The sequence below is a fragment of the Phyllopteryx taeniolatus genome, chromosome 6, assembly GCF_024500385.1.
Source record: "Phyllopteryx taeniolatus isolate TA_2022b chromosome 6, UOR_Ptae_1.2, whole genome shotgun sequence".
Classification (NCBI taxonomy): Eukaryota; Metazoa; Chordata; class Actinopteri; order Syngnathiformes; family Syngnathidae; genus Phyllopteryx; species Phyllopteryx taeniolatus.
In genome coordinates this window covers 29,493,121-29,519,074 of record NC_084507.1, presented here as the reverse complement: position 1 = coordinate 29,519,074, position 25,954 = coordinate 29,493,121, and the positions used below count along the sequence as shown (strand labels likewise).

General features: G+C 40.6%; 1 protein-coding gene across 4 annotated transcripts in view; it reads left to right on the top strand.

Moving 5' to 3' along the window:
* sntb1 (syntrophin, basic 1) overlaps positions 1-23,930 on the top strand; it is a 29,694-nt gene extending 5,764 nt beyond the window's left edge. Inside the window, exons 2-8 of one of the 4 annotated variants that reach the window (XM_061775665.1) lie at positions 3,117-3,372; positions 5,796-5,913; positions 6,014-6,103; positions 8,281-8,420; positions 9,246-9,442; positions 18,545-18,774; positions 21,886-23,930. In XM_061775665.1, coding sequence (XP_061631649.1) covers positions 3,117-3,372; positions 5,796-5,913; positions 6,014-6,103; positions 8,281-8,420; positions 9,246-9,442; positions 18,545-18,774; positions 21,886-21,978 — 1,124 coding nt within the window. In that variant the 3' untranslated portion in view covers positions 21,979-23,930. Of the gene's footprint in view, positions 1-3,116; positions 3,373-5,795; positions 5,914-6,013; positions 6,104-8,280; positions 8,421-9,204; positions 9,443-10,500; positions 12,206-18,544; positions 18,775-21,885 lie in introns of those variants that run through there. The other 3 variants (XM_061775666.1, XM_061775667.1, XM_061775668.1) reach the window with 3 other exon arrangements.
* Positions 23,931-25,954: the final 2,024 nt, after the last annotated feature.

The following is a 25,954-nucleotide window of genomic DNA, read 5'->3' as shown; positions in this document are numbered from 1 at the left end:
TGCCAATCCCTTTCAGACTCAATTAAAATAAGTGTAGTCTTTTTCTGTCATGGTATATCGCTCTCTCTCTCTCTCTCTCTCTATATATATATATATATATTTTTTTATTTTTTATTTTGGCTCATTTTTAAACGAGTGCCATTCCACGTCAGTAGTTTGGTCTTTCGCCAAATCAGATTGGAGTCTGTACATGTGTTCTACCAGCTGTTTCTTTTCCGTCATGTTTCCAACTTCTGTTGATTTATTTTATTTTAGTTTTCCAGTCATCTGTCATTATCGCAGTTGTTGCCGCCACTATTGTAGTTCTCAAGCCCTTCGCTTTTTAAGTTCCCGCCAATGAAATGACACATCATTATTCATTCCGTAATTTTCTTTCAGTCAGGAGGCACATTGCAGGGACCGGCTTTCGTTCTGTTTGCGTTAAAGGTGAAGGTGCTGTTACATCATGTTGAGTGTTAGAGGAAACATGCCTTGAATTTGGACAAATACTCCCCAGATAGCTTGCGCTGAGCCTCTTGTGAAGGTCTTGCACTGCTGTCATATATCCAGCGACCTGCTCAGAGCCTACATGGAAAGCTTTCATTCTGCAATCACAAGAGCCTTTTCCTACTTTTCTGCCTCCAGTCTGTTCTCCTTTCGACTCCTACCTTCCTCGTCACAGGCCTAATGAGAGGACGGTTCTTCTTCTTTATCCTCTACATTCCCTCACCAATTAAGATTCCCATTCGGAGCACGTAGAAGGACCCCCCTCAACCCTGAGTGAGTATTGTTTCAAAAAACAACAATTTAATGAGACTTGATGAAGTCGTCGCACAACTGGTGAGACTGTCAACAAAATAAAGAAAGAAATAAACCGCCGTATTTACAAAAGGTGTAATTGGATGGGGTTGAGTAGAGTTGAACAAGTGAAGTGTTTTTTGACGAGCGAACGGGTTTTTTTCCACTGGTCGCCGGCGGTAGGCTGTCATTCATCAGGGGAACCGTAACTTTGAGCTCCAAATGAGATGCGGAGTAGTTACAAAAAAACAAAAACAATTGGCTCAATTGTCTAATTGTGCAGTCGAGCTCTGGCAGCAGTTACAAAGCTTGTACAATTTGGAGCTCAGCCATCATTTTCGAGAAAACCTGCCCGAAATATCGTAAAAAATTTGAGACGGCAAGCTGTCACAATGTGCGATGACCTCCCTCGACTTTTTTCAAAACAAATTTTAGCCGGCATCAAAGGATCAACTCTTTGTTCCGTTTGTTTTGTGACACTTTCTGAAATCAGGTGGAATGCTCAAGGTTTCTCTTCCTTTGGAGAAATGCGTTGACAGCTGCATACGTGGATGCAAACGATCGCACATCGACACAACATCCACGTCCACATTACGTGGGTGCAAGAAAACCGCCACTCAGGTTAATTAGCTTAATTGACTGAGGAGGAAATGATTTTTTTAAACAGTATCTGTTCTATTTGCATATCGGCACCTTGGATCTTGGGCCAGATTTTAATAGTTTAGTACGTGCAGGCGGTCTGATAAGATGTTTTCTTATCTTTTCTTTCACTTTCAGTTTTTCAATTATGACCTGAGTGTCGAGGAGTGTTCGGTTCCTTAACCAGCTGGTGATCCCATATCTCATTACAGATTCTTATACTAAAAATAATAATACAATAAAATAAAAATCAACATGCTAGTTTGAGTCTTCTCCAAAGTGTATTCTCTGGTGTATTCTTGTAAATATACTTTGTAAATTGTTGTGCCAGCTCACCGTCACTTGAAATCTGCCAAGTGACGGTGAGGTTCCATTGTATTTTCTTCTGGCTGGTTGCCAATTATGGAGTCGGGTGCAGATTTGGCGCTTTGACGGCAACGCCCCCCCCCACCCCCCCGCGCACACACACATACATGCACGGTGTAACCATTTCCCCCAATGAAGGAACCTCACGGCTCTATTTGTGGCCACACTTTATTGAGATTACATCAGCTCGATTTGAAGATTTTCTTCAAAATTTCGAAACACAGTTGTCACGTCTCAGCTGCGGCAGATTACTTGCGGCCTTTATCATGCACCCTCGTTGCTTGTTTTTTGTTGTTGTTCGCGTACGCCAGAACAAATCCTCAGCCCTTTTTTTTTTGGTCTCTTTAATCTGACATTGCTGACGCGACTTAGGGGGTTATTCTCCTTTTTGCAAACGCCATCTTTGGAGGCCCATTGAGGACAGTCGCATAAAGCCACAGTTCCATCCGTGTAAGCTTCTCGTCGGCAGGTTGGCGGGTAGGCTTGTTACCGTTTCACCGTGTCTCCCTTGACAATACTTTGTACGCCGAATCCCAAATGCCACCGGCCATCTGCCAATTAGACACAGTATGTACAGTGGAATATGTCTGTTCAACATAACAAGCAGGCGGAGGATTCAGAACGTGGGATGGAGACGGATTGAGCCCCAACTTGAGATGTGCGTGTCTGTGTCTTGCTGCAGTAGAACACGCTGTGATCGTGCCAATCAAAATTCAGCAAAATTCTATTTGTCGCATCTCGTACTGTACGAGTGCTAGTTATCATTGGATGAGTGGCTAGACATGAATCATTTTTGAAACTTAGAAAAAGCATCATTATTTTGATTTGTGTGTATTTTCAACAACTATCTAAGATTTTTGCCCACCCAAACCCCTTTTTGGGGATGCTCAAGCGCCCGGGGCCACTGCAATAAATTCTCCCAAAATATATCCTGTAGATTGAAAAACCAAAATGCAAATAAGCAGCGTTTTATGCGAATAACGCGGCGAAGGATTCCCAAACCAAATCAGCAAATACTGTCGGCGAATTTGCGAAAGCCGAACCACGAATACGTGGGTAGCATTTGAATTCATCTTGTCAATATGGCAATTCCCTTCACAAGTACATTTATTTTTCTTGAGGCCAAACATTGAACTGAAAGAATTGAGAAATAAGACGTCACGTTCATTAATGAACAAAGCTGACGTTTTATTTAACGATAGTCTAACTTTCACGTTCAATAACTCCACGTATCAAATCCAAGTTCACATGTTGCGGTTCCCAATAGCACGGTTGTTCTCTTTAGTCGTACGTTTCTGTTTACCAGTCTTTCTTCCTGTTTCTTCCGTGTCCAGTCAAGTACATGCGAGAGGCCACGCCGTACGTCAAAAAGGGTTCACCTGTGTCAGAGATCGGATGGGAAACGCCCCCGCCCGAGTCGCCGCGTTTGGGCGGCGCTCCCGTCACGTCCCCCTCGTCCTCGTCGCCGCCGCCGCGGACTGGGAGCCCTCCTCCTCAGGCCTCGCTGTCCCTGCAGGGCGACAGGAGAATCATTCCGCTGAAGATGTGTTGCGTAACCCGAGCCATGACCACAGCAGACCCAGACAACAGGTAGCCGACGAACACGTCCGCTCTGCTCTTTTCCTCCTCACGCGCTTACGATCTCATTCACAGATTCACACAATAATGAACTGCTGCTGTCGTTCAATCACCTGACGCTCGTCTACTGTGAAGAGGACGCAATATTTGGGCTCTTAGGTCCAATTTTACTGCTTCCTAAATGGAGAAGTCGCAAAGTTCTGGAAATTAACAGCAATTTAGGGGAAGAAACGGAAGACTTGTTTGAAATGATTTTTTTGTTTTTTATTCTTTGCTTTATTGTTTGTTTACAACCAATTTTTCCACATAGTTAATAGTCAGTTTATTTCAAGCCTGACTTGAAACATCTGTCGGGAAAAAAGGGTTTGTCGGGTTTTTCATGTTTTCCATTTCCCAGTGCCCTCATTGTTAACTCAACTATGCGGTGGTGAGGAACAAACAAAAAAAAAAAAAACTTTTTTGTTGTCCTTAGGAGACCAATGTTGTTCCCCCCCCCCCCCCCCCCAACTTGTTTTTAGGCACTTATCATAGAAGTTTGAAATGGAGCGCAGATAAATTGCTGATAATGTTAGGAGGTGCGCGCGAGTCCATTGGATGGTAATATAAGAGCGGCGGGCTCAGAAAGCGACATGCTGTTGTTTTGTTTGTCTTCAGTTGCTTCACAACGCATTTCTTCATCTATATTCATACTCCTCAAAAGGGGCTGAGATTGTTCACAATTACATTTCGGCAAATTCGAATAAACCCGTTCAACCGGTTGCTCCCACACCCATCTGCTAATAATGTTAATTTGTCAATTCATTTTGTCAGCAACCACAGTTTTAACACAGGTTTTTATGACGGATTTCATACCACGTGTATATTCTCATAAAAACCCAGCTTAGACTGTTCACCTTTCATAAATTGATAGCAACAGCCGAATATGAAATGATCTGGAATGTTTAATACAATCCTTTTTTTCTAAATCAGCCAAATGTGATGTTGGCTCGTTGTTTCGTTGAAAGCTTGATGGCACTTGTAGCTGCACTTTGGCAAAGCTCATTTGACTTATGATACAATTTGAGCGCGTAACAGTAGTTGAACATTCACCGGGTTGGCAATATTCTCCACTTCACCGCTTTGGAGTTTCAACAAGAATTCGGGGTCAATATCCCAACTTGTAATCTCGTGTACCAAGGTGAGTATTTGTTCAGTACACAGAGAAATTGCTTTTGCAGTTAGATTGACATTGAGAGACACGTTTTCTCATAATCGTCAAAAGTTTCAGGTGTGCCTGTTAGTTATTTCTATTATTAACTATTTCAATACAGGTGTTCTTATCTTGCGCAGGCAGATATTCTGCGTTGACTTAGCTGCGTTATTAGATTTTTTTTTTTTTTTTTTTTGTGTTTTATTTTGTATTTATCTCCTCCTCATCCAGGCCCTACTTTGAGAGAATTGCAGAGTCATTACATTCACGTAAGCTTTTCCAGGTCTCCCGTGTCAGGTGTGCGTATAGAACAGCCAAAAGAAAGAAAGCCTGTTTGCGCAAAACCGCACGTGGTCGGGAGAAGTTTCACTCCACCACCCACGGGAGCACCTGAACAGATGACTATTGACTTTTGACTTAGTTGGTGGGAAACAGCCCAGATAAGGAATGCGGTTGTATTCATACTGCGGAGAGTTGAGGCTGAAACTGAGCATTTCCTCCCAGTTTGCTTCCCACGTGCGATCGTTGCTCAAAGCATAACAGCTTCATGATGTGCACTACTGATTTATTTCCTTTCATCGCAGGGTGTTTATTGGTAGATGTACAGTACTTGTTGGAGTGGAATAGCTAGGGGTGGGATATAATTCGGTTTTCGCACTTTAACTCGAGAATCCACATTTATTTTCTTTTTTTTTTTTGCTTCATATTTACCATGTCTCATATTGTCCTTAGCTACAGGCTGTACGTTATGGTTACATGAATCATCACTTACCTATCCGAAAACACTTTTGTCCTCCTATACTTTTTTTTTTTTTTAGATGATTCTTTCTACAGGATTAAACAGGACTGATGATGTTAACATCTCAAAAGGCAGCGTGTTACATTATGCACCATGAAGCCTGCGACAGAATCCTTTTTTTTTTTTTTTTTTTTAAATTCACATTCACTGAGCACACAATCAAAGATCTGCGCGCGGATCATTCTATACATGCATGTCTACGGAGGCCAGAAATAATCCATTACAGTAGTAAAAGGAGATTAGGGAAGGGCATTTAGAGGGAAAGCGCTATTTGTTTGAAATGCCCCGCGGAGGTTTTAAAATACGGCAACTTCATTGCATTTTTAACCGGGATCAAAGAACTTAAGATGAGAACATTTGATTATAGCTCAAATTTAAAAAAAAAAAAAAAGGGGAAAGAATAAATCATCCTGTAGTGAATGCCTGTGATGAAATTGTCTTCTCCAGACAGGTGGAGCTGCACTCCCCCGACGCCAAACACACGGTGGTCCTGCGCTGTCCGGACCAGCCGTCTGCCCTCACTTGGTTCTCCGCCATGCATGCTGTCACATCCACACTGACGCAGGTCTGTCTCACACTTACACAGCAAAATATAGCCCGTATCACAGATCGGACGTGTAACGTGTATGTAGACTTTGTGAATGAACGCTATCATCTCACCGCAGCGAGCGCTTGCTGAGGTGATTCATCACACAACCAGGTCCGGGCTTGCGGGCAGCAAAGAGATTCGACACCTGGGATGGCTGGCAGGGAAGGTAAGGACAATGTGTGTGTGTGTGTGTGTGTGTTTGTGTTGTGGTGGTGTCTGTAGTATTTTTGCAGTTTTTTTTGTTGTTGTTGTAGTTTGTGTGTGACGTTGTGTGCAGTATGTGTTGGTGTTTTTTGTTGAACAGCATAATTATTACCATTTATAAAACCTGATTATTTACATTCTCTTTTATGTTTTAATACAATACAGTATTTTCTTGTCCTTAAAAAAAATGTTCCAAATACATTGTAGAGTTTTATTTTTTTTTTTTGGTGGTCTGGAATGGATCAGTTCATTTTAATGGCAAATATTGATTTGATCAATTCAAGGTGCCACTGTTCTTGGTTTGCTGAATGTGCGATCGTTTTGATCGTGACGGTTAATGTTAGAAGCTGAGAAAGGTGCGCAACAATGCCCGTCGCCCCCCCACACACAAGCGCACATGTAGAATTATCAGGAATGCCCCCATGCACACAGCAAGCAGCCAATCACGTGAAAGCCACCGTAATGACTCCATCTGTCGACTTCAATCCAAATCTGCCATATTTTATCATCAAATTCTAACCATTATTGCTACTCAACGACAAATTCTCATTATGTTCAAACGGTGACACTTGAGCCTGTAAAATCATGCGATGTGATTGGCTGAGACAGAACATCAAAGAGCAGCTTAGGATTCCGTAGCTGGGCTGCAGAGAGTCTCATAACGAGAACAGTTATGAACGTAAAATGCCAGGCGGTGGGTAGCAAATGTATATGTGCGCTTGGAATATAAAGGATTAACTATGTGTTTGTGTGTGTGTTTCTGTGTGTGTGGGGGGGGGGGGGGGGGGGGGGGGTTGCACGACAAAGCAAATGTTTCAGTCATGTACCGATGCATCAACACCAGAAATAAATTAGCATTTCTATCACACATCCCGAATGGTCCGCATTCCTCCGGCATTCTGTTTTGGTTATTGACTTGAGAAAGAAGAGAAAAATAAAAACGCGTTAAGTCTGCATTTAACGCAGTTCCAGATTTTATGTATTCCAGAGACATTACTCCTTTGTTGTTTGGAGTTTGTGCTTGAGCAACTTTGGTAAGAAACATTTTCAGTACTTTGCACCTTCACTGACATGTAAAAAAAATGCACATTAGGTTTAGAGGGTGACAGCACAAATGTTTGAAACAACTGGTCCATTGTTTAAAAGCAATTTTCAGACAATGGAGCAAATGGATTTTGACAGGTTTCTCTGTGTCGGATAACCAAAGATGTCTCATGAATTAACGAATAGTGTGCCACCATCTATACTAGGGTTGGGCAAGTTCCAAAATCAGGTAAAAAAAAAAAGTTTTTTGTCTTATTACTAGTCAAAAATCATTAAAATACGACTCATCACGTAAAAAGTAACATATTGTTAGACAATTTCTACTTGTTTTGAGCAGTTTTTTTTTTATACTTGAAATAAGTTGAACAAAATGTACTCCACTGGCATTTTTTCCCAACTTAATTTTGACTTGAAATGGAAATTATTATTTTTTTTTACATTCTTAGGTGATGAGTTTCATTTTAAGTGGAATCAGATTAGTTTCGAGACCTTTGACTAGAAATATGAAAAATATTCTTGGTATGATTTTTGGACCGATAGCGACCTCATTTCAAGGTATTGGGTACTCGTCATGCCAGACACCGATACTTGAGGGGGAAAAAAAATCTGATATGAAATATGTCCTCCTCACCATTAGTTGGCGCTACACTGTAACGGTTTGAAACGTGTGAATCATGTGCATCAGAAAGTGTTTTGTTCACAATCATCCGTTATTGTGTCAATTGAAATTGTACGTATCAAAAGTGAATACTCAAGAGCGAATACTCGTACTGGTATCGGTTTGAAAAAAAGTGCTATCAAACATCCCTAATTGCTCCATCAATTTTCGATACCGCTTCCAGATGCTCGAGTCGCAAATTGTCCGTAATCCGTTGCTATACGAGTCTGAAGTCTGGTATCTAATACCTAAAACCAGAACTTGGATGAACGGACAGTTTACAGAAGAATGGGCTGTGAGCTTTGCAAATCATGTATTCATGTTCTGATGAATTCAAGCATACGCAAAAGTTGGTATTTTCCGAACACTCGCGATTTGCTGTCGGCAGCGATTAGGATTGTTCAGCCCGTTGAGTTGCGTTTCTCGCATTTGTGCAGCAAAGTGAGAGCGAGAAGCAGTGCTGGAAGCCCGTGCTGGCGGTGGTGACGGAGAAAGACCTGCTGCTCTATGACCGCCTGCCGCGGAGCAAGGAGGCCTGGCAGAGTCCAGCGCACACGTATCCTCTTCTGGCGACACGGTGGGTTCGTCTTCACAGTGACACACTCCAAACGTGCTCGAGTGAAACGTTTTGATGTCAACAACTGCATCTGTTTTTACTAAACACAACACACGTTTTGCCACTAAAAATAAGTGGAAAAACTGAATGAATTGACTTTGATGAGATTCCAAAAATAAGCTTGTCTTGCTGATTAGAAACAAGAAAATAAATAAATACAGTAAGACGTTTTCACTAGAAAGACAATAAATTCACATGTAAGATTTTGCGTTTTTGTTGGTCAAAGTTGAATGCCCCAAAAGCTGGCCGCCTTTTGGAAAAGTTGCACGTACAATGTTATTAAAACCATCCCAGATCCTCTCTGTTTTATCAAACCGCACATTTTTAATATTCTACTCAGCGTGCATTTTGGTGAAGAATATGAGTTACGGGAGTCACGCATCTTATCTGGTTACAGTATGGCCGGAAAAGCGTTATCAGGCTCATAAGATTGAAGCGTCTTCACGTGAATGGATGTGAGCAATGCCAACCTTTTGTAACGCTTCCTCTATTTGACCTGTTTTGATCCAGTGTTAAATAAAAACGGAGCCGGGGCAAACTGCATCAGTGTCATGTCAGTGAAAACAATTCTTTATAGTGGACAGTCATGACTTAAGAATGTTCCAATGTAACTAAAAACATTGCCTGTAAAGCTTTGATGATGGAGGCCATTGGAGCCTGTCAGAAATGTATTCACTTTACAATTTGCATTTGTTTTGAAATGAGAACAACTTCATGCAACATTTGATGATGTTGGTCTTTGCAGATTCCACTGTGCATTCAATGTGAGTTTTTGCGTCCCTCCAGTTTGGTGCACTCTGGGCCCGACGCGGGGTCCCCTTGCTCGGGCACCGAGCTCTTTTTCGCCACTCGAACCGGCACCCGCCTTGGAATCGAGACTTATCTTTTCCGGGCTGAAACCAGCAAGGATTTATCCCTGTGGACTCGACAAATCGTCAACGGCTGTCACGCTTCGGCCGAGATGATCAAAGAAGTCAGTACGAGTGAGTACAGCCGCATCGCGCTGACGTACATGCGATTGATTACACAGCGACGATACCTTGACTTAGAAGTTGAATTCGTTCCGTGACCAATATTGTACCGCGTGGCCAAGTGAGTGACATCAGGAACTCAGACTTCAGCTCCAGTTGGTCATTTTCCACGCGCTAACATCTGCTCCTTGCTCCTTGTGAGTGTTTTCATTTTGTACTTCAATAAACGGCTAACAGTGCATCGGCGATTGTGTCGCTCCTTCCCCCCCCCCCCCCCCCCCCCCCCACTTTACTCGAGTGGCGGCGTATCTGAAACTCTTTTGTACGTTACGTTTTGGCTTGCATCACAAAAGCAAAAAAAATACATAAATCAATCAATCAAAAAAATATCATCCACGCGACGGCAACTTGTAATTTGGGGCACGTGTAAGTCAAGGTACAACTCTCAAAGGTTCATTGTGGGAGTTACGTTCAAGGAAACTCCTCCAATAAATAAAATTGCAAAGTAGCAACCGTTTTTTAAAATTTTATTAGGAGTTCACAAGTTACATACCGTATATGCAATTGAATGCCAACATGTAATACTTTAGACATGTAGAGGTATTTTTATTTGCCACACATTCTACACAAGCACAAGCCTATTAAAAGCAGGTGCGCTCTGCTTGATGACGTGAACAACAGCCCATGCAGATATAACCCATAATACATTGCATACTGTAGTGGTAGAAAATCATGCTAAACGTTGCACTTTACTTGCATTTGTTACTGCGGATATTGTTATGACTGTGTGCATTAGCTATTTGCCGGGCTAAGGCTGGATTTTCTGAATTTATTGAATAAAACTCTGACTGCGGCTTGTGTCTTAAATAGTGAATCCGCAATAAGTGAACGGCGATAGAGCGAGGCATTACTGTATTAAAAAGAAAAGGCTGTTTTAAATAGATGACACGTTAAACACGTATCCTCAGTAAACAGAGAAATGGCGACTGTAGATGTACGAGGATGGAATAAAAAAAAAGCGGCCCAGGTCACTGCGCTAGATCCTGTGACGCTTCCTCTGATGTGTTCAGGCAAGCTGCAGCAGAACTGAGAAGGCGAGGGTATGCAAACGCACAGCCTGAAGCGTCGCCAGCCTAAAATAAAGTCGGAACGCAAGCTCATGAAGCAGAATGTCAACACAAACATCCACAGAAGCTAGAAGAGAGCCATATGGAAGATGTTTACAAGCTATTTATAGACGAGAAGGGCATTTTTCTGTTTGTAATTGTGTACTGACTGCCAAGGGAATTCCAACAGAGCCCCCTCCCCCGTCTCTCTCGCTCTGCCTCCCTTTTCTCTCCCTGCACAAAATGTCCTGGGAAGTGCTCGTCTCCCATGGGTGAGCAACCCCCAGCCCCTCCCCTCAGCAGCCCCAACTCATCACACAGTGCCAAGTTTCACTTCAGAGCCTCTTGGATCCAGCGGCCAAGTCTGCTTCCCGTCCTCTCGGTTCCTGTCATTTACGCATCATTTGTCGCAAACGAGCGTGTCTGCGTCGTGTTTGCACTCACTTGTCCGACACCAAAGTGTTCAATCACGTCTGCAGTCGGCAAATTTAAACGCCTAAAGGGGAATTCCCGCAACCGTATTGTGTACGTCATACTTAGTTGTGGGCAAATGTGACTTCTCTTAATCTTATATAGATCCATGACTAAATTCTGTCTAGACGGAAGGACATGATTTGGAGCAGTCTTGGAATCGACAAGTGATTTTCCTTTTTTTTTTTTTATTAATTTTTTTTGTGTGTGTGTTTTTTTTAAACTGCTTCTGTTGATTGTTGTTAGTTCGCACAAGTACAGTGGGGCGCAAAGGTAAACAAAAATCCAGAGATGACATTTTTTTTTTTTTTTTTTTTATGTGTGGGAAATAACTGCACCACAAACAGCTGCTTCTTTAAACTAAGATGCATTATTTACCAAAAAATGTAAATAATGAATATGGCTCATTAACAGGCAAACCATGGTAAATACATAATTTGGTAAAGCTCTCACTACTCAACCTGCACTAAATGATTGAGGCTGACTTTTCCTTTTGGATTTCGGCTTAAAATTCAAAACTCATACGGTGATGCATGCCTTGAACTGGGCAGTCACAATCGGTAGCGGACTCACGAGGTTACATTACAGCAACAGCCGTGGAAAGTGCTGGATGTTTATGACGGATTTCACAAGACACGTCAGTGACATGATGTTTATTCTTGGAGCATGACTGAAAAGAAATCTCCCCCCCCCCCCCCCCGAAAAAAAAAACAAATATTAAAAGTTGAAAAGCGTGATCAGGAAATGAATTGGTTAGCCAGATGCAAATTAGGGTTAGTGCTTAACACAATGTGGACAAATGTACCGAGAGGGCAAAATAAACTTTTATCAGTTGTTCAATTCAAAACGTGAAACTCATATGTAAAAAAATTCGTTAAACATCATTTTCATCAGTGATTGTTTCTAATGTTATATTCATGTTTCTTCAGTTGTTGAATAATATATATATATATACACACACACATTTACACATATATATTTGTGCTAATATATATTATTTATGCTCATAAAAGTTTTAATACAGGGTTTTTACCACATGAAATTCAGATTCAACACACAAGGTGAAGAAGCACCAACTAATGAGAAGAAAAGTGTTGAAAAGGAATGTTTGTTCAATATTGAATTTTAGCCCAAAGTTGGTCCCGGAACGTGACGAATGTTGGCAATTTCAAGATGGATTAAACATTCATTAATGTTATTCAGCCATACTTGTCTTCAATTTGATTGTATTTTTTTGTATTAGTGATCAATTTAGCAAAAAGGCAGAGACCTTGTCTCAAGGTTTGGCAAATGTTGCTTTCACAAGCATCACGGAAATGTGAAAGCTGCTGGACATTTTGGAAAATACAATTGAAATTAAATGAGCCGCCAGGTGAATAGGAAAGCTGATGTAAGCTGGAACTTCATTTCTTTGAGAAAGGTCAGATTTTTTTCTAAAAGCTTTTTGATTTACAATGCTTTTCAAAATGGATTTGATTGAGAGCGAAAGTAAAAAAAAAAAATTACCATAATTTACCTGCTGTGACATCTTAAGTGCAGCACGGCAGGGTTCTAAAATCATCAGAGCGTAACCTACAGTTAATGTCATTTTCAAGCTCAAACAATGAGAGTCAAACTTAAATTTGGTCCCATGAAAGCCTTTTATGGCTTACGCATATTGTTATGCTTGCCGTCTTCGTATAACTATGTTTCCTATCGGATCCTCTCTTTATCACAAATGTCGCTTCACTCTTTACTATCACCGTTTCTCCTGCCCTTTTGCCCACCAACAGACAAAAAGAAAAGAATGCAGACGCTACCAGAAAGAAATCTCTGCCTGTCTGTGCTTTCTGGCAGGAAGCCCTCCCTCACCCTACACATCAAAGTTCGATGACTACAGTTTCACTTTTCATCTGCAATCACAAACAGAACAAAAGAGCCTTTCACGCTTCTCAGCTGTCACGCACACACCACCAGGAAGGCATTTGCCTTGCAAAATTGTCAGTATCTTACCCAAATGATCTTGTAAAGCTCCTTTGGGGTTTTCACTTCCCTTCTTCGTGAGCTTACATTGTTTTGCAGTTCCTAGTGGAGGAGGAGGAGCAAGATTAATATACCAAAGTGCACCGATGTATTGGTCCATACACTGCCTTTTAAAGATTATACAGAAACATTTGACAATAAATTTCACATTTCTGCCGCTGTGTTTTAAAAGCATATGTCTGGACCTTCTTATCCTAATCTAAACGCACACCTGCGACCCGAACAAGAACAAACGCACGGTTGAAATGATCTGTTTCAGAGTCACACAGTTTCTGTCATAAAAACCTTTCACTGTTGAAGTCGTCGCACTTTCACATTACAAACATTCATTCAAGTGTAAAAATAAGTCAATAACAGTAGAGGAAGACCAAGACAACCAACACGTACTTTGCTTGTTTGTGTAGCAGCGTAAGAATACGCGGTCAGGCAGCACGGGTATACCATCATTTACGGCCACATTTACTGTTTTTCATTCAAATATTTACTGGAATTCTGACTTCATTACTGCGTTTGTGTAGATTAGCAAGAGACTATCGTACCCCGATGTCACCTTATTTCTCCACTTGTACGAGAGCCAACAATGCTAAAAAGGGAAACAGACGTGTGAAGCTGACAGGTCTCTTCAGAAGTCACATCTCATCACTTCCATCGCATGTCCCCGAAGGATGATTATTTTATTTTAGATTTGTCTAATTATACTAGGCTTTACACGATCAGGATTTTTTGGGGCCGATAACCGATCAGCGAGTTTAAAAACATGATAATCGATCACAAGATGGAGCAATGTGTCTATTTAAATGACCTGTTCATTTACTGTATATACTTGTGGACTTAATTGCTCCAAAAATTATATTTACAATAAATAATGTATCTTTGCTCCTCTATTTATGCCAGTGAGGCATAGTGACAATTAATTCATGTTGGTCCCGGAGCTTTTTGTGACATTTTTGTTTGTTGGTGTGCCGAGAGATTTTTCAATTGTAAAATATGTTCTCTATGCTTTATGAAGTTTGGAAATCACCGCTCTCGTCAGATCGTGTATTCTAATCAGTCAGGTCAAACCAACATGACAGACATAATGAGTGCTAACTTACTGTAATTAAATTACTTTATTTTTAAAGTTGGTGCTAGCACTAGCTTGCTAGGCTACATAATGTTTTTGTTGCCTGCTTGCGAGCCGTATCGTATTTCAAAAGGACGGGAACATACCTCAAGCAAGTCTTAAACGGACGTCCTGTTCTGAGCACCGGTGACCACCGACACACATTTTTCCCCATTTTGTGTTTATAATCCACTCTTGTTGTCGTCGCCATGGTAACGAGTGTATCCGGTCGCATTTGAGTTGACAAGATAAAGCCCAGTGATCGTAAAAAACGGGATGCGGTGGTATCGGAATACAAGATTTTATTGCAGTAGTCTGACATAGTGCAATCGTGAAAGAGCAAATTTGTCCTGTAGTCTGATCGTGTTGTCTGTCCCACATCGCCGACATGATTTTTTTTTAAATAACTTCATTGGCCGGCAGATATTTACAGTACGACGTCAAAAGACATGCGACAAGGCTAAAAAAATAAATAAAAAAAAAACTAGCTTTTGGATTCAAATATACTGTGCACGCGCGACGTGGAGCAAATGTCTTTTGCGGAGCCGATCAATGACGTCATTGATCGGATCGGCGAATTATGACATTAAAGCCGATCAGCATAAAACGCTAATTATCAATGATCAATACTGGTAAAGACACACACAAAAAAAGTATCCCACAGTACTTATACGGCCACGCTCAAAGTCGTATTTAAAAGCATACTAAGCAATAGGAGAAAAATCAGATATGTCCAAAAATGTTATAAGCTTCCACAGAAAACATGTTCCAAATCATCCAAGTCAATTTGGGACACATAACGGTGAAGATATTTTGGCATCATAAGTTGGAAAAATATTACTTTAGAATATTTTTTGTTTCTCGGAAACAATTATTACCATTTGAATGATAACGGCCAATAAGTCAAATACTCACATCAGTCAAATTAAATTGATTTTCAAAAGGAAATTCAGTGGGCCATATCTTTACCGTTATTGATCAAATTATATGCAAAATGACTTACCGGAAGAAGTTTTTCCAACCTCCCCGAATGTCTCCCCTGTACATGCATTATTTATTTTGTACACTTATTTTCCCACTCCAGAAGATAATCTTAGTTTCCACAAATCAATCGCAAACCGAGGACCCAACGTATATGCATCCATTAAGACAATTTCATCCAGTTCCACTTTGGTGAATCTGTATTACGGTGCCTATACCACTCCATCCTCATTATGAAACTAAACTACAACTATAGTTTGACCGTAAGTCGTGTGTATTTAATGAAGCTTTAAAAACATCAAAGCAGATTTTTAAAAAAATTTATTTATTTACTTATTTATTTTAAACAAAACAAATGGCTGAACAATAGACGAATGATGAAAAGGTTTGAGATGGAGGGGCGGAGCTGGTGCGGCAAATCTGTTAGCCGGTATCCAAGCAACCGATGAATTATCCACTCGTGCTTTTGACGTAACTAACAGTCAGAAACAATTGCAGTTCTTTTGCTGATGAATGGACTCTCTGATATTTCTTTCATAATGAAATGCAAATGGCCACTTCCGAAAAAATGGCTCTGATTGGCTGTGACATTAAGTAGTGATTGTAATTGTGAACAAGTTCTTTTTGTGATGTCATTTCTAAGTGCTTTTGGGTATTTTAACAAAATACCCCAAAATATTTTTATTCAAACTATGTGTAAGAGTGTGTGCCAACACATAACACAATAAAACGAAATTAGAACATTTTCTCTACAAAATTATTTGGTGTAAATTAATGTGCGGTGGAAGACAACCATCTGCTGCTCAGTAAACGGAAAATGAAAGAATTTCCAAATTGTGCTCAACAATAATGTGATGCAAACGAGTGATGAACAGATGACAAGCTGGATGAGGACGGGATTTAGTGCTACGTAAGATTTGACTGTCAACAACAACAAAAACATTCGAGTGAAACAAAAGATGCTTATGCAAGCAACAGGGAGCAGTCGCACACATACTTGAATATACTGCACACACACAACCATGCAACAGTGTTCTCCCGGTGCACACACACAGTGTAAACACGTCCTTTTGATGTTATCAGTAAATAATGGCGAGATAATAACTTGCCTCTGGCTCTCTGTCCCTTCTTCGCCCAAACATGCAACTCACTACAGGAAATGATATCACAAGAGATGAGCTTTTACGGTTTAAAACAAAACAAGCAACAACAACAACAACAAAAAAAAGGATGGGGCCTTTATGTGTGCCCAGACCAACATTAAGACTTTCAAATAATGAGACTTAAATGTATAGCCTGATCGCACTGGGTGGCAACGAAGCAGACGTGACATAAAAGTACAACCTTGCGATGCGTAAATTAAGAAGCAAGTGAAAATGCGTCAGGGAGAAAGTAGTGCTGCAGAACAGATTAATAATGCCGAACGGTGCTTATAGCCAGCAAAAAATAATAATAATAATAATAAAAATCAGTCACTGTTAATGTGACATAGCAAATAAGAATGGAGCGTCCAGTATGGAGATGAGCCTGCATGATAGATTACGCTGCTCTTAAGTGGCTTCTCGCTGTGGTTGCCTCCGCGAAGCAGTTGGACGACACGACCTATCAATTTGGCTTCCGGCTCAAGATTTCTTAACCAATCTTTATTCTACAGCCTAAAGGTTCAATTTCTATATGTGCAAGAATCTCTTTGTTTTAATGGGGACATCTTTTGCAAAGCAACTTTTTCTAGTGTTCGGGATGTACAGTAATATTGTCTCTTTGGTGCCTCAGTAAAGGTGAAATATGAATGAAAAGTCGTCTACGCATTCCCGAGTTCCTGAAATCAGGTCGTTCAAATTTCTCAAACTTATCGACGTCGCTCGCGAAGATCTCCGCTTCCGAGCCAGCGCTGTCAACAGAACAAATACGTGCGCTCTCACGTGTGGGTCTTCGACACGGAGGCAACCAATCAGAGGAAAGGGGAAAAGGGTCTTAGCCAAATATGGTCAAAACGGATACGAAAGTGGGTCAAAGAGGGGCCTCTTCTGGACACAAGGTGTTCTTTTATAAGTCCATGTTAGAGAGTCACTCTGTGGAGGTCTAAATAGCCAAAATACGGGAGCGTTAAAGGCTGTGCAGCATGGCGCCCTAGTGGATAGCACATCTGCCTCACAGTTCTGAGGTCCAGGGTTCGAATCTCTCTGTGGAGTTGGCACGTTTTCCCCATGCTTGCGTACTCTGGCCTATCTCCCCACATTCCATAAACATGTTGGGCTCAAAAATACTCCAATAGGTGAATACCAAATGAGGACAAGTGTCACAGAAAACCGACAGATGGATGGATTTGCGACACAATGTGGTTGCGGTCAAATGAGTGCAGTGTAACCTCAAATGTCAAGCGCCTCTGAAGTCGTAGAGTTTGTAATTTGCGGCACATTTTCGGGACATGCATCTGAAGCTGCTCGAAATTTGAGCTCCGAGTCTCAGCGTGCCCGACGAGACCGCGTTTCAGCGGGCATCAAGGTGGCAATTCAAAGAGAGTGTGGGAGCAACTTTGACAAGAACAAAATATGCCACCGCTATTTTGCATAATTTTGTGTTTATGCCTTGTTTTATAGTGGAACTTTATTTGTTGTCCACGTGTGGGGACAAATGTTGGGGGGAAAAAAAAACAAAACACCACTGCACTAAAAGTGAAACAAAACAAAGCCAGCCATTTTTCATGATTTCATTTCCTGTGCATTTGTATTCAACGTGTTACTTTTACTCCCCACCTCATTTTGGTCCTTCTATTTTATAGAAATTATTGTGGGGTAAATATGATCCATACCAAGCATTACGAGTGTTGTTGTTGTTGTTTTTTCAGTGACCTACATATCTTAAAGGAAACTATTAATTGCACAGGGACTCTCATCTAAAATCTTTGAGGTTTCCAATGTGTAATGTGCTGAATGTTTTTAAGTTGCCCACTGGGATGTGGCACAGGCCCCAAGGTTTCCTAACCAGATTTCTTCAGCCTGAAAAGATTCATTCCTTTTGTTGATTTTTGAAGCATTTTCAAAACAAGATGGCCAAGGTTGCTGTAGTGAAGAGTTATTTTATTTTTTCTTGTCCACACGGTAAAAGGCGTTCTTCAGTCCCTCAGGGATTAGTTTTATCTCAAAGCTACATTGGAAAAAATTAAATAAAATCTATCTCAACCAAAGGGCTGGAGCTATCTAAGATCATAAATGTTTACATTAGCTCTTGCTTATAATGTCCGCACTTTAATCTAGATACGGTGCGATGGAAGAATAACACCATATGTCATTTTCAAAAAGTAGACTCCCAAGATAGGCTGAGCTCCTCAACTCACCACAATATACACATTTATGAACTGATGTATGCTTATATTCTATCAACTGTATTTTACATGGAAGGCAAACAATCCTAATCAAACAAATCTCTCAGGTTGTCTTTACCTGGGTCAGGAGTGCCGGCTGGTGATCCACTACGAGCAGGGCTTCTCCGTGTTGGCTGAAGCCAAAGTCCGAGACGGTGAGAACCGGGACGAGGGGCCACGGCAAAGTCCGGCCAAAAAACGAGTGCTCCTGTCCTACCCTTACGAAAAACTGAGGATGTCGTCGGACGATGGAGTTCGGATGCTACTCCTGGACTTTGGAGGAAAAGAAGGGGAGCTTGTGAGTGTTTTGCTTTTCCTTCAACGATGAAATAAGTTTCGATGTGACAATAGCCCTGTAATTTGGGATACAAGTGATGATGTGCAGGCTTGACTTGTATATTATTTGGATATTTTCTTTGTCTTGTAAAGTTTCATCTGATTGGAATCAATGGAGTTGGTTTTCTGACAGTGCAAAGAGGTCAAAAAGAAACTAAAACTACAGGTCCCTCGGCGCTAACCTGTATTTTATTGGGCTAACAGTTAACCGGCACTACAATGGAAAATTGCAGCCCGTCATCAGAGACAAACTCCTGAAATAAAATCAGCTGCAGCCACGTCTGTCCCCCGTCGTAAGACTTTTAATCAGTTGGAGCCGCTGCGTAACAAGCGGAGGTCGCTCCTTCTTCCAAGCTGTCAGCACCGATTACAGTCAAACTTACAAAATCAACAGCACAACTGCCACTTCCCTATGAAATGTTGGCATTTACACTTTGGAAAATGTCACTTTTATTTCATTTGATCACACTATGAATATTAATGTGGGTTTCAATTCCAAGACTGACTAACGGTTTTTTAGGAAGATGGCAGTGAAATGCTAAAAGCGACTTCATTAATTACGACCCTCTTGGCTTGCGGGATTTAGCTAATGTAAATGGAGGTGTTCCTTTAGTCTAAAACTCTCTCCATCACAATTTGCAGCTCAGTATAAATGAAAAGTCCCTGTTGTCTACAAGGAGATATTTTGTTGTCAACACGGCTTCCTAAAAAAAATCCCAGGGCACTTGTGGATTTGGCTGATGGCTCATTAGCTCAATTTTGGAAAGACAAATCTGCTGGGCCTTTTCATCATCATGTTGACTTTACTGTTGTTATTTGGTACAGGCACAATCTGCTTTCTAAATTTGTCTCCGCACTTGACTGTTTACCTTTCCCGCGGAGACATTCGGACTGAACCAAACCAAAATAGTCATCTGAAAATTAGACTGAATGTCTCCGTGTTAGCCGCGTTTCGAGTATTGTTATTGATCATCAGCATGCAAAGTGGTATCACTAATTTAGTCATACTGAGCTGTCGGTGTTACAGTATACGGTCATCACCTGGATGAAAATGGAAAAATGATTACCTGAGGAATTAAAATAGGGCCCAATTATTTGTCAATGTAGAAAAGTGTAGGGCTCCTGCAAGTTGTCGAAAATGAATAATAAATCATGGGTGTATAAACCGTCGCTTAGTCATATTTTTAATGGAACGCTAAAAAACTGTTTTACAACAGTGTGTTCCATAAAAACAAACTGAACAATTGTTATTAGACAGTTTTAGCACTATAAACATAGATCTATCCTTTAACAACCATTGCTGTGTGTTCGGTGTTTTTTAATTTTTAAGCAGAATTGTTTGGGATGTCTGTGTCCAACTAAAGGCATACACTTAAAGCCCAAAAATCATTCATACCATGGCAAAAATTGGGTGGAACAAAAAAATTTTTTCCTGAAAATTACACACCTGGCAAAAAGAGTGCAAGAGGTTGTTTTAATGGTTATTAAGTAATTGTCAAAATGTCCAAAATTCATAAAATATAGACTTAATTGTAATTTTTAATTTTTTTTTTTTTTACTTTGTCTTTTTTTGTATTAATGTAGGTTAAGATACAAGTTACCAGGATCCTTTAGAACGGCGCACAAGATTGTTTTCCCTCAAAATAGTCAAAATGGTGCTCTTCTGTCATATTTCACTTTCACCAAAAGAATAATTTTAGGCTGAACCGAAAGCGCAAATAATAATAATGCATAATAAACAACACAGTTTTGACCCGCATTAATCAATTGGACTATGTTCAGCAAAAACGTAATTTTCTGCTCAAAACATTACGCTCATGAGTCATGACCTGAAGTTATTTGATTGTTACAAAGTAAGAGCGTTTCGCTCATCTTGACGGCTTTGCGAGTCTTCTCTAAAATGTGAATGGAGGAAGTGTGATGTAAAGCAGAAGTGCACGTTTTGAAAGACAAATGGATATACTCGTTATAAACACGATATAATTAAGCTTGTTATTATCGGTTGTGCCGGCACGGTGACCGACTGGTTAGCACATCTGCCTCGCAGATTCAAATCCCGGCCCCGCCTGTGTGGAGTTTGCATGTTCTCCCCGTGCCCGCGTGGGTTTTCTCCGGGCACTCCGGTTCCCTCCCACATCCCCAAACCATGCGCGGTAGGTTTGATTGAAGACTCTAAATTGCCCGTAGGTGTGAATGCGATCGCGAATGGTTGTTTGTGTCTATGTGCCCGGCGATTGGCTGGCGACCGGTTCAGGGTGTACCCCCGCCTCCCGCCCGAAGATAGCTGGGATAGGCTCCAGCAGCCCGCGACCCTAGTGAGGATGAGCGGTAGAGAAAAATGGATGGATTATTGGTTGTTTTTGGAATGTGGCTGGAAAGCAGGACTACCCGGAGAAAACCCACGCAAGCACGTGGGGAGCACATAAACGCCACACAGGAAGGGCGGAGCCGAGATTCAAACCCACAACCTCAGAACTAAGGCAGATGTGCTAACCACAAGGTCACCGTGTTACCACGGTACTAATGTCCATTAGAAATCGAATTGCAGTTTATTGGTAAATTGTAAACCGTTTAATCCATAGCTACGACATACAACAAGCGATTAGTGCCTATTATAGGAATATAATTCATTGATTCATTCATTGGTAGATTAGACTGGCGAGTGTCGTATAAGTATTTGAATCTTAAATTATTAGCAGACTTGTGCAATTGTGTAGACGGACTATAATGAATGCGACATGGTTTACTGGAGAAAAGCAGTCGTCATCAAAGTTTTATAGGAGCAAGCAAACGGCGGTTTAAGAGGGAATTTATAGGTTGACGCTTCCTTACAGGCCTCAGGAAAGGAACTGAGTCACAGCGCCAGTGAAATGCCCCATTGTTAGGCGAGGAAGAAAAAAGGCTTTTGTTCTTACACATCTTAATAGGAAGGTCTAATCCGTGTTGCAATGGCAAATGTTGACCTTTTAATCATGTCATCTTTTACACTTACTCAGGATGCGGCTGTTTATTTTCCTTCCTTCGTGTTTCATGTTGCGTCCAGAATGTCACTGTATCCATTGTTCTCCTGCAGCAACTGGACCTGCACTCGTGTCCCAAGCCAATCGTCTTTATCGTCCACTCCTTCCTCTCTGCCAAGATCTCCAGGCTGGGCTTAGTGGCCTGACCGCAACCCCCGGCTGGATTTCCGCTGTTGCGTGTCCACATCTCTGCAGACCGCGTGCAGTAGACCACACTGAACCGCCCCTCGGTCCGAGACCCGAGCCGAGTGAATGTAGCCTCTCTTTGGTCCGAGTAAGATTGGAGAAAGATGTTGCCAGTTCAGGGTCATCTGTCGAAGAAACGTGAAGAGTGAACATTGGCAACAGAGAACAAAACCTTGAGCGGACCCGAAGCAGATAGACAGATGTGAAGAATGATCGGGCATTACTGAAATATTCAACACTTTTGTTTCAGTTCATTTGTCATTAGATTGCAGCATTCTTAATTTCACTCTTTCCTCTTTGTCCTGTTAGCAATGTCAGCATTTGATCATCAACCATACAACACAAAACGTTATTCTGCTTTCAGGTACTGCATGATGAAGAGGACTGTTTAATACAAATTCGAATTGAACCAGGAAATGTTTTGATCAAACACCTGTTGTGAATTGTACAGTTTAGCTCCTCGTTGGAGAACGGCGAGTTGTGCAAAGAGTACTGAAACATCAAACCGTTGGATGTGCATTTAAAGGTTTTGAGAAGGTCACATTCATTTAACCTGTACTGCGTCTAGTGCATTTGAGATTAATCCTGGAAGTTCGCCCGAAAGCCGTAACTTTTAGCGAGTAGTCTATGTTCGCAGATAACTCCGCTAACTCAAGTGACATGACCGTATTGCTTGAAAGGTCTGCATTCAAAAACCAACTGTGCTATTACAGTGTTGAAGTGCAAATTCTATTTTTGTAGCTACAGTGTATTACCGATCATGGTAGCTATAGCATTGGCATTTGTGTTTATTGTTCCAGCTGTGTGTTCATAATAAAACTATAATCATGCATGCATACAAACTAGTCATGTTCAGACGAGGACGGGATTGTTTTCCGCCACCCGAGTGCAAACACAAATGACTGATGTGATATTATCCCAGTCACCCTGTAAAATGTTAAATGTTAGTCGTTAGCTTCACGAAAGCTAACGACTACGTAGGGTTTGCCCACTTCATTGTCATCGCTCTCCTGCTCAGAAATTTCAACTGTTATTAAAATGATTATTTTGCTTCTTGGGAGCATGAATCCCATAAATTCTATTTTTTTTTTTTTCCCTGATCCAAAGGTTTAACATTTTTATTCGTCTTTTTCAGCACTCTACCCATTTCTTTTGCTTCCAGTGACAACCGATAATTGTCATCACTATGAGTTCTATAGTTTCAGGTGGCCCCCCGCATATTTATATTTGATATAATATAACACACTACACTATATATGTAACTGATTGCTCAAATGTAACAAAATCCACCTACTTTACCCAAATGATTTTCAAGTGGAATCCACAAAGTCAAGCAAATCATTTGGAGTTTAATAAGTATTTCACTGTGGAGCACTGCTTTAATTCCACAATGGCCACCGCAGTGATATTTCACAAACGTCTTTGGTGGCAATCCTCGGTAACGTTTTGCTTAGTCATGCAACCGCTACCAGGGGAACTTCTAAAATTCACCCAAAAATCCAAATCAAAGACATGAAGTATTGTTTGTTGTTCTAATGCAATGAGGCAATCAAGCATTAAAAATAAGTGCAAAACACTGCAGCCACCTCGTTCTTGTGCCTTGGAAATGGATCGTTTTGCGAGGAATGCCTCACAGGATGAACGCGGAAGGACATTTGCCACATTAGATGCAATCATTTGATATTTGAGTTTTTTTTGTGTGCAGTTTGAATGATGATTTTGCAACACGTTTTGTCTAATTCAAGTGATTGTTAGGCAACGCAGCAAATTGTATCGCAGCAACAAATACAATCAAAGTGCGGAGTGAGACGTTTTATGCTGCTTGACAATACTGCCTTCATTTGTCACTCAGAATAACAAACTCAATGTTTTTAACTCAATGGATGCATATAAATTGCGTATTTAAAATGGATCACATGTTTGTTTCATTATCTTCTGTCTCATTTGTGATTATTGCCAATCTGGCAGCACAATTGCACAACAGAACACTTTGAGGTTGTTTGGCTGTAGCCATTTAGAGGTAAAATAAATATTTGGTCGTAGTTGTCAAATGGTAATGAAACACTTGAATATCAGGAAAAACTGTACAGGCATGTGATTATTATCAATGTAATAATAATACCAATAGTGACTAGAATTTATAAAGTATTTCAATCATCCATCCATCCATTTTCTATACCGTTGATCTCGCTCAGCGTCGCAGGTGCCCTGGAGCCGATCCCAACTTGACTTCGGGTCAAAGGCAACCTACACCCTGGACTGGTCGCCACTCAATCACAGGACACATGTAGGGACACACACACACACACAAGTATTTCAATCAATCGCTTAACATTTCTTTAACAAGTACTGGCACAAGTCCCATATATTTAGCTCCATACACACTAGTATTTTATTTTGATTGTCAATAATGTTCTTTAGTATTAATAGTATTAGTATTGCAATAATAATACATTTAGAAACATTTCATCGCAGGTCTAATAATGCATAATATTATATCAATTTATTTACTACTGGTCTATTCTTATAAAAAATTGCCAAGGTAAAAAAGATTTTTTCCCCAAAAATGTAGTATTGTTTTTAGATTATTATTTTATTTTTTTTATCTTGTAAATTTTAAAATAAACGTGGAAAAGTTTGTTGTTTCTGGAGTAAAAACAGCGGGTTTCCATTTCATAAGTGAAACACCTTGCTCCAAACATATTTCCTGAACACAACAAACGATGGAGGTGTGTTAGTAGTTTGTGTATTCAGTGGCTTTGAGAGTGATTTGTGATATTTAGTTCTGCCCACTAAACAGAAAACATTCATGTGTCCTGAAAGAAAGAAGAGGCCTATAATTTTGCACAATTGAGGCTCTTTGACATTATTTAGCAATGGTTATTCACCATCCTCACTCTCAAATGAACAAAAAGAACTTTACACACTTGGCATTGTTTACCAGAAGATTAATGACAATGTTTTTTTGTTTTTTTTTTGGTCACAATAAATGAAGCCCAGCTTCCTCTGTGAATCATAAACCACAATAAAGCAAACTCATTTTCTGCGAGGCAGTGTTGTGTGAGGGCCGAGGCACAAATAAATTGTTGCGTGCCCAAACGTGCGCGGTCACTGAGCTTTCCCACTGACTCAGAAAAGAACGGCCTCGCTGACACACAATGTCCGCCTCTTTGTTTGGACTGCCAGTTAGATTCATTAGCGACACACTGCAAAAGATTGAAACGTTTCAAATTTAAATAAACAGCAAAAAAAAAAAAAAAAAACATTTTTTTTGTTTCCTACAAAGTATAATTTTAGGAGGGGAAAAAAAAGTTACAACTCCCCGGAAAATATTTTATACAGAAATATATTGCAACTTGTAAAAATACTAATTACTGCTTTCCTATTTGCAATTTTATTAAGTTTTTCACTGTGTGATACATACATGCTAAAAAATTCAAATACCAAACACATTGCAAACGACTGACTGAAAAAAAAAGTGATGGCTACTGATATGTTTTTGGCTGAATGTCAAACTTCAATTAATTTGAAAGGGCATGACACAAACAGGTCTTTCACAGGCTCTTTAGATGAAACAAAAGCAAAAAGACATTTTTATAGCATACGAATTAAATGTTAAATGTAGCAATTGTCTGCATCTAACTGTTTATATGAAAGACAAGCTGTTTGTTTTTTGGGTGTTGCTTTCATGCCTGAGCTGCTTCGAACAGTAACACCATCTTATCAAGTCAAAAGACCGACGGGGGTACGTTTGAATTCGTGGTCCTCTCTCCGTCCGATTGCTTCACGCACACGCGCAAACACAACTACAACGTAATGTTTATGCTCGCCTGTTTCCATTGATTGCACTAAACCTGGCCTCTCTGTGTGCAGAGGAACTTTGACGGCTCCTGTTTTTGAATACTTCCACTCTCTGGAAACATCATGATAAAAGAG